Source organism: Peromyscus californicus, unplaced genomic scaffold, assembly GCF_007827085.1.
Source record: "Peromyscus californicus insignis strain IS unplaced genomic scaffold, ASM782708v3 Scaffold_19__1_contigs__length_69161282, whole genome shotgun sequence".
Classification (NCBI taxonomy): domain Eukaryota; kingdom Metazoa; phylum Chordata; class Mammalia; order Rodentia; family Cricetidae; genus Peromyscus; species Peromyscus californicus.
In genome coordinates this window covers 15,801,648-15,815,870 of record NW_026294491.1, presented here as the reverse complement: position 1 = coordinate 15,815,870, position 14,223 = coordinate 15,801,648, and the positions used below count along the sequence as shown (strand labels likewise).

Genomic DNA, 14,223 nt, shown 5'->3' with positions numbered 1-14,223 from the left:
AAATGTGCAGGCAGAACACTCTATACATAATAAATAAATAAATCTTTAAAAAAAAAAAAAAAAAAAAAAAAAAAGGTTGTTCCTTTACTAGCTTGAGCCATGCACTTGATTACTCAGAGTGGGAAATAAGAATTTCCTATGCTTTTGATTGAAACTAGTTATGCTCTGCAAGGCTGTGTGGCTTTGAGATCAATATGCTTGAACATGGGCATCAAATCCCATCAAAGCCTTCAGTCCGATGCCCTTCTGTTCTTGGGCTTAAGCTCCATAAGACTACATTTTATTTTGTTTTGCTATACGGATATGTGACGTACATGTGTATAATCAATCACATTCACATTGTGTGGTGCACGTGTGTGCTCAAATGGAGGCCTGAGGTTGATACCAGTGTCTTCTTTGATAGAGCTCCTGTATTTATTGAGACAGGGTCTCTTGTTGAAAGCAGACCTCCTTGATTCTGGCTAGTCTTGTTCTGGTAATCCTTACCTCTGCCCCCCAAGCGTTGGGATTACAGGCAAGCCACCATGCCTGTCTGGCTTTTACATGAGCACTTTATCCAGAGAGCCATTGCCCCAACATTCTTTGTGACTACTTGGCCGACATCACTGGAGTCTAGATTTCTGCTATTGGTGGATCAATCAAATATCCACAGCGATGAACACAAGGAAGTTGTTGCCCCTTTATTGTTGACCTGGGCGACTTTAAGGAGAAGAACATTCAGTTAATTCTGACTGAAAACATTAGAACACACAAGCTGAATCCATGTCATCACCTTGGCTACAAGACAGTCAAGGTCATGGCAGGTTTCTCCTATGCTGTAAGAAATCAATGCAACTGCATCACACTCTATTAATTTCCAAGGTAACTAAGAAATAAGAAAAGGTGATTTTCCTTTAAACTTACAATGTACATGATTTTGAGAATAATTTAATACGTTAACCTCAAGATACAACTATATTCTAAGACCATTATTTTAAAGGAACGATCCTTATAAGACCAAAATAACCCATATATCATGAGGTTGGTTTAGCCTTTCTTTTTTTTATCTCCTTCTTCTATCAACAAATGTGCACCACGATATTCCAATAGCAAGGCTAATGCCATGAATGTGAAAGCTGCGATTCGCGAGGTATCAACCACATCTAGAACCCAGGGAGGCCAATCAGACAGAGTGAGTGTCTCATTCATTCATTCTAATTAAATGATCAGGTGACATCACAACACTCTGGAGTGCAGCATTGAAACTGTCCATTAAGTTTCTTTTTTCTTGATGATCAGAGGTCCCACGTTGTCTCCAGTCTCTTCGTTATGTTTTATGTGAGCCCCATCACAGAACGGAAACTAGGAAGAGAGAAAGACTGTAAAATGTCTAATCCCCACATCAGTCTGTGCTCGGCAGAGGGGTATGGATGCCAGATTCCCACACCTCCCAGCTTCTACTGTTCTTGGCTAGCAAAGGTACTTCATTGAGCAGGAGGGAGAAATGGACAGGAGGATAAAATCCAGATCACTACCCCAACGTCCTGACATCTGGTGTTGCACGCTGAAGACTTTAGCTGTGAGTACCTACTGGCTACCGTTCTAGTGACCTATGCCTTTTGCCTATTTGTAAATAGGCAAAAAAAAAAAAAAAAAAAAAAAAAAAGAGAGATGTGTGCTGAGAGCTGAATCCTGGGTTTTGTGCATACTAGGCAGGCACTCTACCCACAATTATGCCCATAGTTCTACTTGTAAGAGTTCAAGTTTATTTCATTAAAATCAATTTGTACTTGTGTGTAGTGGTGTACACCTGTAATGCCAATACTTGAGAAGCAGAAGGATCAAGAGTTCGAGGCCAGCCTAGGCTGCATGAGATCCTGTCTCAAAAAAACAAAAGAAAAATCACTTTGCTTAGGACCCTATGTCAACATCTTTGCAGCAATCTTGGCTCCAGTTTCTCCATTTTGCTCGCCCCTGAGCCTCTAGAACTTCCGCCTCTAATGCAGCTCATTTTGAAGGGTCCATGGAGACATTTTCTTCTGGAGATGTGCTTATAAATTTCCAATGTTCATTCATTTTTACTAATTCCACGTCATAGGAATTAGTGACATTTTTGTGTCTGGTGGTAGAGGGACAAGCTGACCTTTTGCTGCCATTTCAACAGAATAATTAAAACTCTGTGTCCAAGTCGGTGAAAGCCTATGTTCCCCCAAAACAAGTGCTACCACTTTGAGCTTCTGTGGGTCAGCTGCTAATTGCTTAATCTAAGAGTCTTGCTATCATCATCACCCACTCACCTGGCCGTGCTGACAGGCCAGCTCAGCACCAAAGCCAGGAAAATTCTCCTTCCCACTCGGCCGCTCTATCTTTACTTCTCCCCCAGGGCCTGTCCTATCTGACTCTGTGCTGTCCAAACGCGGAACATCCTTTGAGATTTCATCTCCGATTCTTACTGTGTCGCCTTGACTCACCAGTTCTGCTGGCCTCCGCTGCCACTGTGCCCCTCAGTCAGGACCACTGCTGCCGCACATTTCCTCTCAACCCTCACCTCAAACCCACTCTTTGCAACTCAACTCTTTAGCACTGTTGGGGAAACATTAGCTTTTCAAACTGAATTCCTTGTTTCTGTTAAAGAGTGCTCCCTTTAAACCACAGGCTAAGATGCTGTAGTTTCCTCCCCAGTCTCCCTGACTAGTCCCTGCCAGGGCCGGAGAGACATCGGTGGCTAAGTGTGTGCTGCTCTTCCAGAGGACCTGAGTTTGGTTCCCAGTACCCATGTCAGGTAGTTCACAACTGCCTATAACTCTAGTTCCAGGGGGACCCAACTCTGTGGGTACCCGTACGCATGCACATACATATAATTAAAGCTAATAAAAAGAAGTCTTTTTAAAAAGTCACTGTTTTTCACTGATCTTGTTCATTTCTCTCCATTCAGCCAGCATCCTACTGTAAGTTACATCTGAAAGACCCATGGCCCAAACCATGAGGCAAAGTTTTCACACTGGTTCTCCTCACGGACTCATCCCTGGAGGGCCCGAGTCTTCACCCACCCCCTTTCCTCATGACTGCTTTCTTGTACATTTTGAGAAAGCACTGCTAATACTTGCATATGCTTACGCACATGCCTTCCACTTTCTAGAGGCAGTCAAACTCTCAGACAATTTAGCCCACAGCATAAGCACTCCCATTTATTAATGCACCTGAATTACAGAGACAGGGCTCACCTGGGACACCAATGTTGGTATGGGAGCAGGGGTACGCAGTGAGCAGTTTTGGGAATTTACATGTAACATCACTGACTGAAGAGCTTCTGTGACTGGGGGAAAGTCTCCATTTTTGCTTCCTAAGATTTAGTGAACAGTAAGAATGGAGCCTATGTAGGGACACCTTTTAAAACAAGTCTAGACTACAGAGCACCAAGAGATTATGTCCTAGTAGCTCCAGGAGCACCTACTGTTCACATTCCATGTTCACACCAGGCCATCGTGGGACACAGTGCCATCTCTTAATCTGTGTTTACTGGACCACACAACACCAAGCTACTAGAAGTGCTTACTGAAACATAGTTCCTCGGGACTGTGATGGGGATGAAGGCAGGAGGAGCAGGAGAGGGTACCAGTATGCACACGACATGAGAGCTGAAAGGGGCATTCTTAGGGATTAGAAATGGCACCAGTAAGAGGTGACAAGGAGGAGGGTAGGGGGAACAGGGAGGCGGTGGCAAAGTATGACGATATATATATTTATGAAAATGGTACAGTGAAGGCCATTTCTTAGCATGCTAACTAAAATATGTACACACACACCCCCTCCAGCCCCAACAGGGCTGGAGAAAGGGCTCAGCTGTTAAGAGAGTGTGTGTGTGTTCTGCTCCTGTAGAAGCCCAAGTTTGAATCCCAGCTCCCAGCACTCTTGGGCACCTTATAACTGCCTGTAACTCAAGCTCCAGGGGCGGGTCTGATGCCTCTGGCCTCTGCAGGTGTTTGAGCTCATGTGACTATACCAACACATACACATGCACACATGCACATACACAGGCATGCACGCACAAAGATGGTATTAAAAACTAAAAAAATAATAAAATAAAATATTCCCCCAAACACACTTTCTACTAGGTCTTACACAGCCCCTTCCATGTTTATGACAAGATTCGTGATAGCATTCCCCACTGTAGTAAGCCTCTAACAGACTGCAATTTCAGAAAATAGTACTTTAAATTATGTGGTTTTTTTTTTTTTTTTTTAGATCTAGGGACCAAACTCATGGCTTCTGGTACTCCCCACTGCCTACACTCCCAGCTCAGCATGCCACGGCCTTGGAAATTAAGCTTTGGAACTTCAGGCTGGCCTTGAACTCACAGAGATCTGCCTGCCTCTGCCTCCTGAGTGCTGGGATTAAAGGTGTGTGCCACCACCGCCCGGCCACTGTACCATTTTCCACGAATATGAACAGCAGCACATCCAGTGTTAGCATTTTGGGCCTCTCACGACACCCGGAATTCTGAAGTCACCCAGTGCATCACCCTGTCCATGTCTAGAGCCTGCAGGTGTCATTTCCATCTGACAGAATATAATTCTCATCACATCAAGTGGGTTTCAATGGATTCAATACAGCCAGGTATTTAATTACAGGAACTGCAGCTAAAAGAAGGCTTAGGATAGATATTACCAGTAAGAAATCTAAGCCAGGTGAGGTGCTACACACCTATAATCCAAAACAGGAAGACAGGCACCAGTGTAGCCTGGCTCCAAGGAGCCTCTGCAGCTTCACAGACTACCCAGCAAGATCCTGTCTCTCACACACACTTCGCTCACTCAGTTTCTCATTGCACTTAGGCGGTGGAATTTCCTCCCGAGATCCCCTTGGGGAAGAATTCCCGAGAGAAAATCGAAGACATTTTTCCTTCATCTTGGGGTTTTTTGATGGTTAACTCAGTTTAATTCCTTGAGGGTATGATGTAATTTCACTGCATGGCAGCTGTATATTTGAGAAAACATATTCCGCAGGAGTATGGAGAGCTGTGTGTGCTGAGGCAAGCCTGCAATCCCAGCACTTGAGACAGAGGCAGCAGGATGGCAAGTCTGAGGCTAGTCTGAGCTCCCTGGCCAGAGCCTGTCTCTGATGAACAGAAAGCAGTGTGTGAAAACCAAGGAGGACCAGACCCCACAGAAGCATGGCGGAACAGGGCTCTCCACCAGCCTGGCACACGGGCACACGGGCGCCGCACTCACCTTTTTGGACCTCCAGCAGCGGCAGTACACAGCCTTATCTCCCAGGTCCTCCATGTCGAAGGCGTGCACCACCTTGGGGTTGTCTTTCTGGACGTGAAGGTTCACCATACCTTTGGAACGAGTATCTTTAACGTAGAACTTTTTGTAAGCCAGGTAACCGAGGGCAGCTGTCCCAGCAGCAAACGTCACGGCTGCAATCCACTCAACTGCAACAGACAGGGGAGGGAGGGACCGTGAGAGGCAGTAGAGCTCCCGAAGCCTGACAAGCATAATTTTTAAAATCACATCCATGTCTTATTTACGGGTAGGTGGCATGTGCTCAGAGTACACGCTGAGGTCAGAGGGCAACTTCTGGGAGCTGGTTCTCCCCCTCCATCGCGTGGGTCCGGGAATCGAACTCAGTTTACAGGCATGGTAGAAAGCACCTGTACCTGCTGAAGCCACCCTGCCAGTCTGATAACGATTTTCTTTTTCTTTTTCTTTTTTTTTTTGACCACAGGTTAATTTTATTTAATCAAACAATGTAACATGTTTTTGTATTGTTAACAAAAGCGGTAGAAAAAATATGTAACACACCTTAAAGTAATATTCCACAACATCACGCCTTTTGTTTGGACAGGTGGTCTAGGCCAAACAAAACTGAAGGCAACTCATGGGCCTTCTTCCCTCCCTCCATTTTTCCTTCGCCCTCCTTCCTTCCCTGAGTCTCCTATAGCTGAGATCTAAGACCTTGATCCTCCTGCCTCCACACTCGGTGTTGTGCTAACTGTCTTGTGCCCCCACACCCAGGCTTCTGGCACGCTAGTCAAGCACCACCAACTCCTGGATGTTTAGGTCTGGCTTTCAAAGTAGAAGTGATTGGGCAAAGTGTATGCAGAAATTCTAAGAACGGTGAGGCTCTGTAGGCGACGGTGATGGCTTTTCCTGGGTCCCCACCCACTGAAGGATAACGATTTTCAGTGTTACTAAATGACCCAAACACAGTGGTGTAGAGTTCTTTTCTCAAGGCTTTCCACCACCCTCCCTAATGCAGATGTGATTTTACTACTGAGTGGACAGCTAGGTTAATATAACAGAGGGAAAAGCAACGGTTATTTTCCCTTCTCTAAGACAGAAAAGGGAAAGCAAAGCTTGATAATCTTTCAAGTGCTCATCAACATTTTCAGTAGCACCTGTACCTGCAAATACCTACTGCTTAAAGAAGAAAACAAAATCTGAAAAATAAGATTCAGGTTATAAACAAAACAGAAAGACCAGGAGTGATGGCATTCATTAGCAAAAGGAGTTCACTTAAAGAGCAAAATCCCGCAGTGGCTTTGAAATGCTTTAATTTATCAAAACCCAGTGCACCTCCACATTAACACAAATAGAACCAGATCTGGACAAGACAAAGAGAGACCTGTAAACCCTGCCCCGCCCCCCTAATCACTGAGCATCCCCAGGATCTGCCTGGCAGGGTTGGTTCTAGGTCTGAAGTTATTCAAAGGCTACCAAAATCTACAAATTGCTTTCTCACTAAAATACAAAGCAGACTGTAATAGTCTCATATGAAACATTCAATAAATTCTTCATTTCTATTTTCTTTCTGAATTTCCTAAAATTTCATTTTAAGCAAAATGTTATTCTACTTCCCAATAATAATAAAAAGCTGTTGGACTAACAGGCCATGTATTTATTCCTTCTGCATCCAAGGACTCCTTAGAAACTCAAGTGCTTAGCAGCCACCTCGGCTCCAGGCAGTGATGGCAGAAGCCAGGTTCAGCATTATCTGGTTGCCCTTAGCCTCAGAAGAGAGTTGTCTAGTCCCAGCATGGAGGGGTTGCAGGAAGAAGTCGATCGGGGTCAGGATAAACACACTGGGCTGCTTCCTAGCACTTCCTCAGTCAGGTCTTCAGTGTCTGAAATGAGTTCCCAGACTATCAAATAAAGCCCTAGGGAGATAAGTACAAAAACATTTTTATTGCCAAACACAATCCCATGGGCACAGTGGACCCCAGGATGCTTCTATCCTCCTGTCTCACTGTGGGACAGATCTGATGGCGTCTACACAGACCAAAACTGGAGCTCAATCCTTTTTTCTTTCTTTCTTCTTTTTTTTTTTTCCAAGACAAGGTTTCTCTGCGCAGCCTTGGCTGTCCTGGAACTCACTCTGTAGACCAGGTTGGCCTCAAACTCACAGATCCACCTGCCTCTGCCTCCCAGATTCTGGGATTAAGGGCGTGCTGGAGCTCAGTCCTAACAGCTTCACGTACAGGAGCCCCCACACCCACCCCTACTCCTTTCATCTTGGTCTTCTCATTTATTTAACAGCCTCCATCCAATGTTTCTAATGGGCACATTCTATGGATCATGGACTCTATTTCCAACTACAGTAGCATTTTTCTCTGTAGAAACCAATTTAGATTGGTTTCCATCCCAGGTCATTTCCATTTCTTCTTGCTAGGGCACCTAGAATAAACATTAACTGGTATTCTGCTATTCCCAGGTGCCACCTGACCAGTGGTCACCTGACAACTTCAAACCTTTGACCTCCTCAGGAATTTTTCTCTTTTTACAGTACTGGGAACGGACCTAAGGCTTCCAGTATTCTAGGCAAATGTTCTGCCTCTGTGATGCATCTCCAGCCCTTCAGAATGTTTTGTAACTACGCATTTTGTGTAAATGTCTCTTGAACTTCAGTGTTCAAGTGGGGCTGAAATTTATTTCAATTGGCTGGACTCCCGTCCCCTTTGATGAATAGCTCAGGAAGGAGCTGCAGGTAGCTATACCCAATGTGAAGCCACTCACAATTCAGATGGAAGAGTCTGAGGTCAACCTTAGCTAGACATTGGACCCCATCTCAAAAGACGAAAACCTCAATTTCAGTGTCTGCTGACATGTACTAGGAACTCAAAAGGCAGTTACAACATCTCTTCTAAATTAAGATTGGACCCTGTCTCAAAAGCTGAAAACCTCAATTTCACAGTGTCTGTTGACATGTACTAGGAACTCAAAAGGCAGTTAAAATCCTCTTCTAAATTAGGTTAACACAGCTCCTTGAATATTGTGATCTTAGTTCTTTTTTTTTGCAGGAATTTAATTTTGCAGGTAAATGACCCCACCCCTGATACCTATTTGCTGTAATGGAGTTCAGGCTCCATCTCCTGAGAAGCTTTTTATACTTATTTTAATGATCCCCACAAACTTCAAATGTCCTGAGATTCGTAGAACAACCGGCTGGCATTAATTTGGTTCAAGGTATGAAACATTCCTCCAGTCTCTTTTTTCCTGTTACCATAGTAATATATAGGATGACATTAGAAAACAAACCCCAAATAAACTTTTACCTTCTCCAGAATTTTTTGACCAGGGAAGAAATGAAAGCGGAACGGGCACAGAAAAGCAGCCACACCATAGACGTCGCAGCTGACGCACACCCTAGGTACCCGAGGGTGTCTGTCCCATGGGACTCAACACACAGGCTCTGTGACCAAATGGCCAGCATGGGCACTGACTGCCCCGACAAGTGTCACAGTATCATATGCTAGAGAAAGAGCGTCACTTCCAGTGATTGCTTTAGACTCACAGAGCTGCATCAGGCCTTAGAGGGAAAAATTCTATTCTTCCTTCTTCCCAAATTCTAATTTCTAATCTCATCAGGGACAGATTGCTACTTTCCAGACAGAAGAAAAATGTTGCTACTTTATCACTCCATTACTGAAGCCTCCTCAATCAGTTTTTTTTCTGGCCAAGAGTGGCAAACACCTCTGGCAACTCCAGGGCAAAGAAGGAAAAGGGAAGTAGAGAGATAGATAAAAACGATTCAAATGCCAACCTGGAGGAGGAAGAATCAGAGAGTAAGCAAATAACACAACCCAAGAACACTCAGAGCAGGGCAGAAGCCTGTCTCAGAATTAGTAACTGTCAGGCTGGAGTCCCTCATCTGCCATTCGAGGCTGAGTGCCTGTTGGGGTACCTCTTCACACTCAGGGCATGGCAGGGCTGGCCTTAAGTTCACTCACAACTGCAGAGACAACACAGGACTCTGCTGCCTCCTTTCAGACCGTGAGCCCTTTCCTGCCTCCTCCAGGGCAATGCTCTTCCCTTTGCTAGATACAGTTCGTAAGGGTGGGCTGTTCCTGTAGATCCATCAAACCTGTTTTCTTCTACATCAACACCATTAAAGGAAGATTAGAGCCAGGCAACAGGACAACACGACCTCCGCTTCCTCATGCTGCCTCGGGTCTGCTTTATAGCCTCTGGTTTCTCTTGGACGTGCTCCTAAACCCACAGCCCTCTTTATGACTGATCCTCAGATATGCCTTACTGGGAGGGTTAATTTGCTTTGACTTAGAAATCTCACCCTTCTTTTCCTTCGGACTAGTTTCTGCCCAAAGGACCTTCACCTACCCACTACCACCAACTGCCACAGAACCGGAATGTGCGTGGGTCAGGAGAGGGGGAGGGGCACTGTGCTGAAACCAAACCTTCCGTGAGTGCTGTGTTTTTCCCTCAAGATTTGGTACATGCGGCGTCAACATCAAGGGAGCACTATACAGTGATGGATGAGCAATTCACCTTGATTTTTCATCTGTCCTTCCATGGCCTCAGTGTTCTTATACCAGATGGCTTTTTCTAGACCTATGTTTAGACCTGAGATCTACTTATCAGACTCAGAAAACAAAAAGCATCAGTCAGTCAGGGGCACCTCAGGCACCCATAGGGATGCACAGGGTTACTCTTTCCCACTCCAGAAAACATCCACCAAAGACAACAGCTCTTATTTCAGCTCCAGCTCGGAATCCCACTGCTCACTATCTGCTAACTATTTTCTTGGTGTGACCTGTACATTCTTTTGCAGAAAAAAAAAATCCTTTAAATAACTTTCCAAAACTCATAGAACTAGAAAATATCATCCTGACTAAGGTAACCCAAACCCAGAAGGACAAACATGGTATGTACTCACTCATAAGTGGATACTAGATATAAAGTAAAGAACAATCAGACTGCAACCCACAGAACCAGGGAGGCTACAAAGCAGAGCCCTAGGATGACTGTGGCTTATAATAAGTTTTGGTATTATTCATTTCACTATTAGGATAAGAATTTGTACTGTATCAAGCTGATAATAGAAAAATAAATAAATAAATAAATAAAATGAAAAAAAAAAACTTTCCAAAACTCAGGAAACTTACTGAATTAATATACTGTGATAGAATGAACTGGAAAAATATAAAGGACTCTGCAGAAAGTAAGGATATAAATAAAGGGTCTAACAGACGGGCCAGCATTGGTTATGTGCTTGTGATGACCCGGGCTTGTGGTGGACAACATAGCACATGAAAACACATAAATCCCTCTTTACACCCTGTGGACAGGACCAAGTAAGAAAATGTACAAGAGAAAGCAGGGCAAGGCATAGAGCTGGCAGAAGGGCTCAGAGGATACAGGTGCCTGCTGCCAAGTCTGTCTACCTGAGTTTCATTCCTGACCCACACTGTGGGAGGAGAGAATAACGCATACGTTGTCCTCTGACCTTCACCCAAGTGCTGTGACCCTTGACCCCCTCCCCTCGAACTCATACAAAGTAAGTAATTTATTAAACAAGAATTTTGATTTAAGAGGCTGGTAGGCTAGCTCCGTGAGTCAAGGCACTTGCTGGAAAAGTGACCTGAATTCTGTCCATGTAACCCACAAGACTGAAGAAGACACTATAGAGCTGTCCTCTGACCTCTGCTCTGCTCAGCAGCAGACCTCTGTGAGTTTGAGGCCAGCTTATTCTACATAGGGAGTTCCAGGCCAGCCAGGGTTAATATAGAGAGACGCTGACTCAAAGAAACAAACAAACAAAACAAATAGAAACAAGCATTGGCAACGAGATAGCACAGAGCCGGGAGAGAATGACTTTCTTTAGTCAGTCAGCCTTGTGGGAATGGAAGGGTGAAGGACGACAGCGGGTTCTGTGAGGTGTAGAGGCATTAAGACCTGGAGGAGTTCAGAAAGGCCATCTATTGGGCAAGAGGAAGAATCATGAGATCGCATACATGGGCATCGAAGGCCACTTTCCAGAAACCATAATGAGCTCGCTGGTACTTGCCCAAACTATCTCACACTGACTATGGGGAGGGTCTCAAGTTCCATCACATTTCTGCATTGCCCCTCTCTAACTCCAGCCCTGGTTTGATACCCACTTAGTTTTATTAACCACCTTCCCTCTGGACCACAGGCTTTCCATCCTCAACGTAAAGAATTCTGAAAGCATAGACATCCCCCCCGACTTAATTTTTTTTTTTCTTGAGATAGTCATGTTACATAGCCCAAGCTGGCCTCCAACTCTTGATTCTCCAGAGGGCTGGGATACCAGGTATTTGCAACCACTCCTGGTTGTAAATCAGTATTTTATTTTTCAACTAAATACCAGGAGGCATGAGGGTCCAAGGTGTGGCTCAACTGGTACACTGCTTGCTTTGTTCTACAAAGCCCTGCATAAAACCCACAGTACCAAATAAACTGGGTGTGATATTGCATACCTACAATCCCAGCACCCAAGAGGTAGAGGCAGAAGGATCAGGAGTTCAAAGTGATCTTCTGCTATTATAGCAAGTTAGAAGTCAGTCTGAGTTACACACAACTCTATAAAAAACAAACAAACAAACAAACAAAAAAACAAACCACAACAGTTTTACAAGATACAAGAAGTCAACATTAGAAGGTATATTGCAAGGGCTGGAGAGATGGTTCAGAAGTTGAGAGGATAGGGCTGTTTTTCCAGAGAAGCAGGGCTCCATCCCCAGCACCCATGTGCCTGGAACACCAGTTCCAGGGTAATTGACTGACACCCTCTTCTGGCCTTCATGGGCACCTCACGCACACCATATACCAAAATACAAACAGCCAAAACACTCGTACATAAAGTAAATAAATCTTAAAAGGGGGGGGGGATTTATTTCCAAGGCAATCTACATGCCATCTTTGAGGGGGAAGGAGCTCGTAGAGGAAGCTTGCAAAGCCTTTGGGACTCTCCCCATGGTCTTCACAATGATCTCTCTGTCATTCCTATTTTTAAAAAAGTTACCCCACATAACAAAGGCGAGTACTTCAAGTTGAAGCTAACTAGGGGTTTCACCATGAGGTTTCATATTCCGAAGATAATGATAAACTAATGAAGAGTCACCTCTGAGCTTCCTTGTGCCCACAAATGAAACAAAACCAAAACCTTATCTTTTGACTGCAGGAAAGACCAGCCTGCAAATGGTGACAAGTCCTTGGGGTTCACCTTCCTTTTCAACAGCACACTATCTAAATCATGGTCTAGTATCCGCTTCTACAATATGATCCCAGATTTCAAACAAAAACATATTTTGCAATCTCTTGGCTCACCTCACGCATGTGCAACAGTGTTCCTACAAAATTAAAACAACTGCACCACAAATCACATGAGTATTTTATTTTGTGCAACAGTCTTATTGCCAAGAACATTGTTTTTTCAGGTGTGGTGGCACAGGCCTACAGTCTCAGCAGTGGAGAGGTTGATACAGGAAGATTTTGAGTTCAAGACTAGCCTGGGCTACAAAGAAAGACTATGTCTCAAAACAAAACAAAACAAAAAAACCAAAACCAAACAAACACCCAACAGCAAACAAAACAAACCCCCCAGATTTTAAAAACCATAAAGAAAATTTAAACTCACCAAAGTGCATGTATTTAAAGGAGTCCCAAGATGGCTACCCTTTGGAGTAAATTTTGCAAAAGAATTGTCTTTAGGAACTTTAAAATGTTCGGTCATTGGCATGATGGCTCGGTGGGGAAAGGTGCCTGCTGCCAAGCCTGATGACCTGAGTTTGATCCCTGGGACTCACATGGTGGGAGAGAATCAACTCCTTACAAGTTCTTCTCTTACTTCCACATGAGCCATGGCACCCGGGACGCTCACACAAATAAATGTTAAAAAAAAATAAAAATAAAGGTTTTTCTCCCTCTTACCTGCCAAGTCAGTTTCATTGACATACGGTAGAACCTTCCAGGATATAGAACCTAACTACTACAAAATTGAGGTCTAAGTTAGGAATGGTTACAGAATTGAGCACTATAGATAATCAGTATTTGCTGAATGAATCAATGGGGCTCATCGTAATTAACTTTTACCTTTACTCAACTAAGGTTGAGGTAACCAAACCCTAGGGTGTGGCATTTTATACCTGGGCAGAGTTTATCACGAATATCGCACAGCTTGTGGTCAATTTGAACAGTTTATCACCTTAACACTAGTCAAGTTTCACAAATTCTCTAAATTTCAGCCAGATTTCTTCAAAATACTGTTTTCAAAGCTTGGGGAAGAAGGCTACTTTCAGTTGTTTCTTGGACCACTGCCATCAGTGGCCTGATGCAAGGTGCGTCAGAAACTGGGAAATTGAAGACCTCGCTCGGATTGGGTTTCCTTCACCTTGGCTCACAAAGCCAGCAAAATATCTACGACATGGGCATTCCCGGACACCAGGGTCGGAGGGAGCTGCCAGTTTCCCCACACCACTTCTCGGTGCCCGGGGGGGGGGGGGATGAGGGACAGAGGATTTTCGGGGTGGACTGTAACCCGCTAGCCTGGTTGCGCACATCGCGGCTGGCTGGGGAAGTGGTCCAGGGCCGGGATGCCGGCCGGCACCAGCATCCGGCAAAACCCGCGAGCTCCCGGCAGGCCTGCGCCTGCCCTTGTGCAGGTCAAGGTGACAGTCCGGATAAGGGTGGCGGGGGACCGGCCGCGGGCGGCTCACCTCGCACAGAGGAGTCGCTGCTGATGCCCATGGTGCGGGCAGCGGGAAAGGCCGTGGCAGGATCGCGCGGGCGAGCGCTGGGGGACGGCGGAGACCCGGGCAAGACGCAACCTCCGGGCCCACTCACAGCCACTGCGCAGGCGCCGCGGCAAGCTGGGCAGCGCGTGTGAGGGCGCGCCGGTAGAGTCGCGCATGCGCGGCGGCCCCAACCCGGAGGACCGGTGAGGATTTGACAACCGCGGGACAGCCTTGGGTGCCAAGGTGGT

At 45.2% G+C, this 14,223-nt stretch overlaps 1 protein-coding gene and 1 long non-coding RNA gene across 2 annotated transcripts in view; one reads left to right on the top strand and one right to left on the bottom strand.

Moving 5' to 3' along the window:
- The window catches only part of LOC128114599 (uncharacterized), a 35,007-nt gene extending 34,479 nt beyond the window's left edge, over positions 1-528 (top strand). Inside the window, exon 3 of the long non-coding RNA XR_008219810.1 lies at positions 76-528. This is a non-coding gene — a long non-coding RNA (uncharacterized LOC128114599). The remainder of the gene's footprint in view (positions 1-75) is intronic.
- A 127-nt stretch (positions 529-655) lies between these two features.
- Cisd1 (CDGSH iron sulfur domain 1) lies at positions 656-14,099 on the bottom strand. Its single transcript, XM_052744731.1, has 3 exons — positions 13,958-14,099; positions 5,211-5,416; positions 656-1,341 (listed from the first exon to the last, which is right to left on the bottom strand). The coding sequence occupies exons 1-3, from the start codon at positions 13,986-13,988 to the stop codon at positions 1,252-1,254; spliced, it is 327 nt and encodes a 108-aa protein (XP_052600691.1). The 5' UTR covers positions 13,989-14,099; the 3' UTR covers positions 656-1,251.
- Between the last annotated feature and the right edge of the window lie 124 nt (positions 14,100-14,223).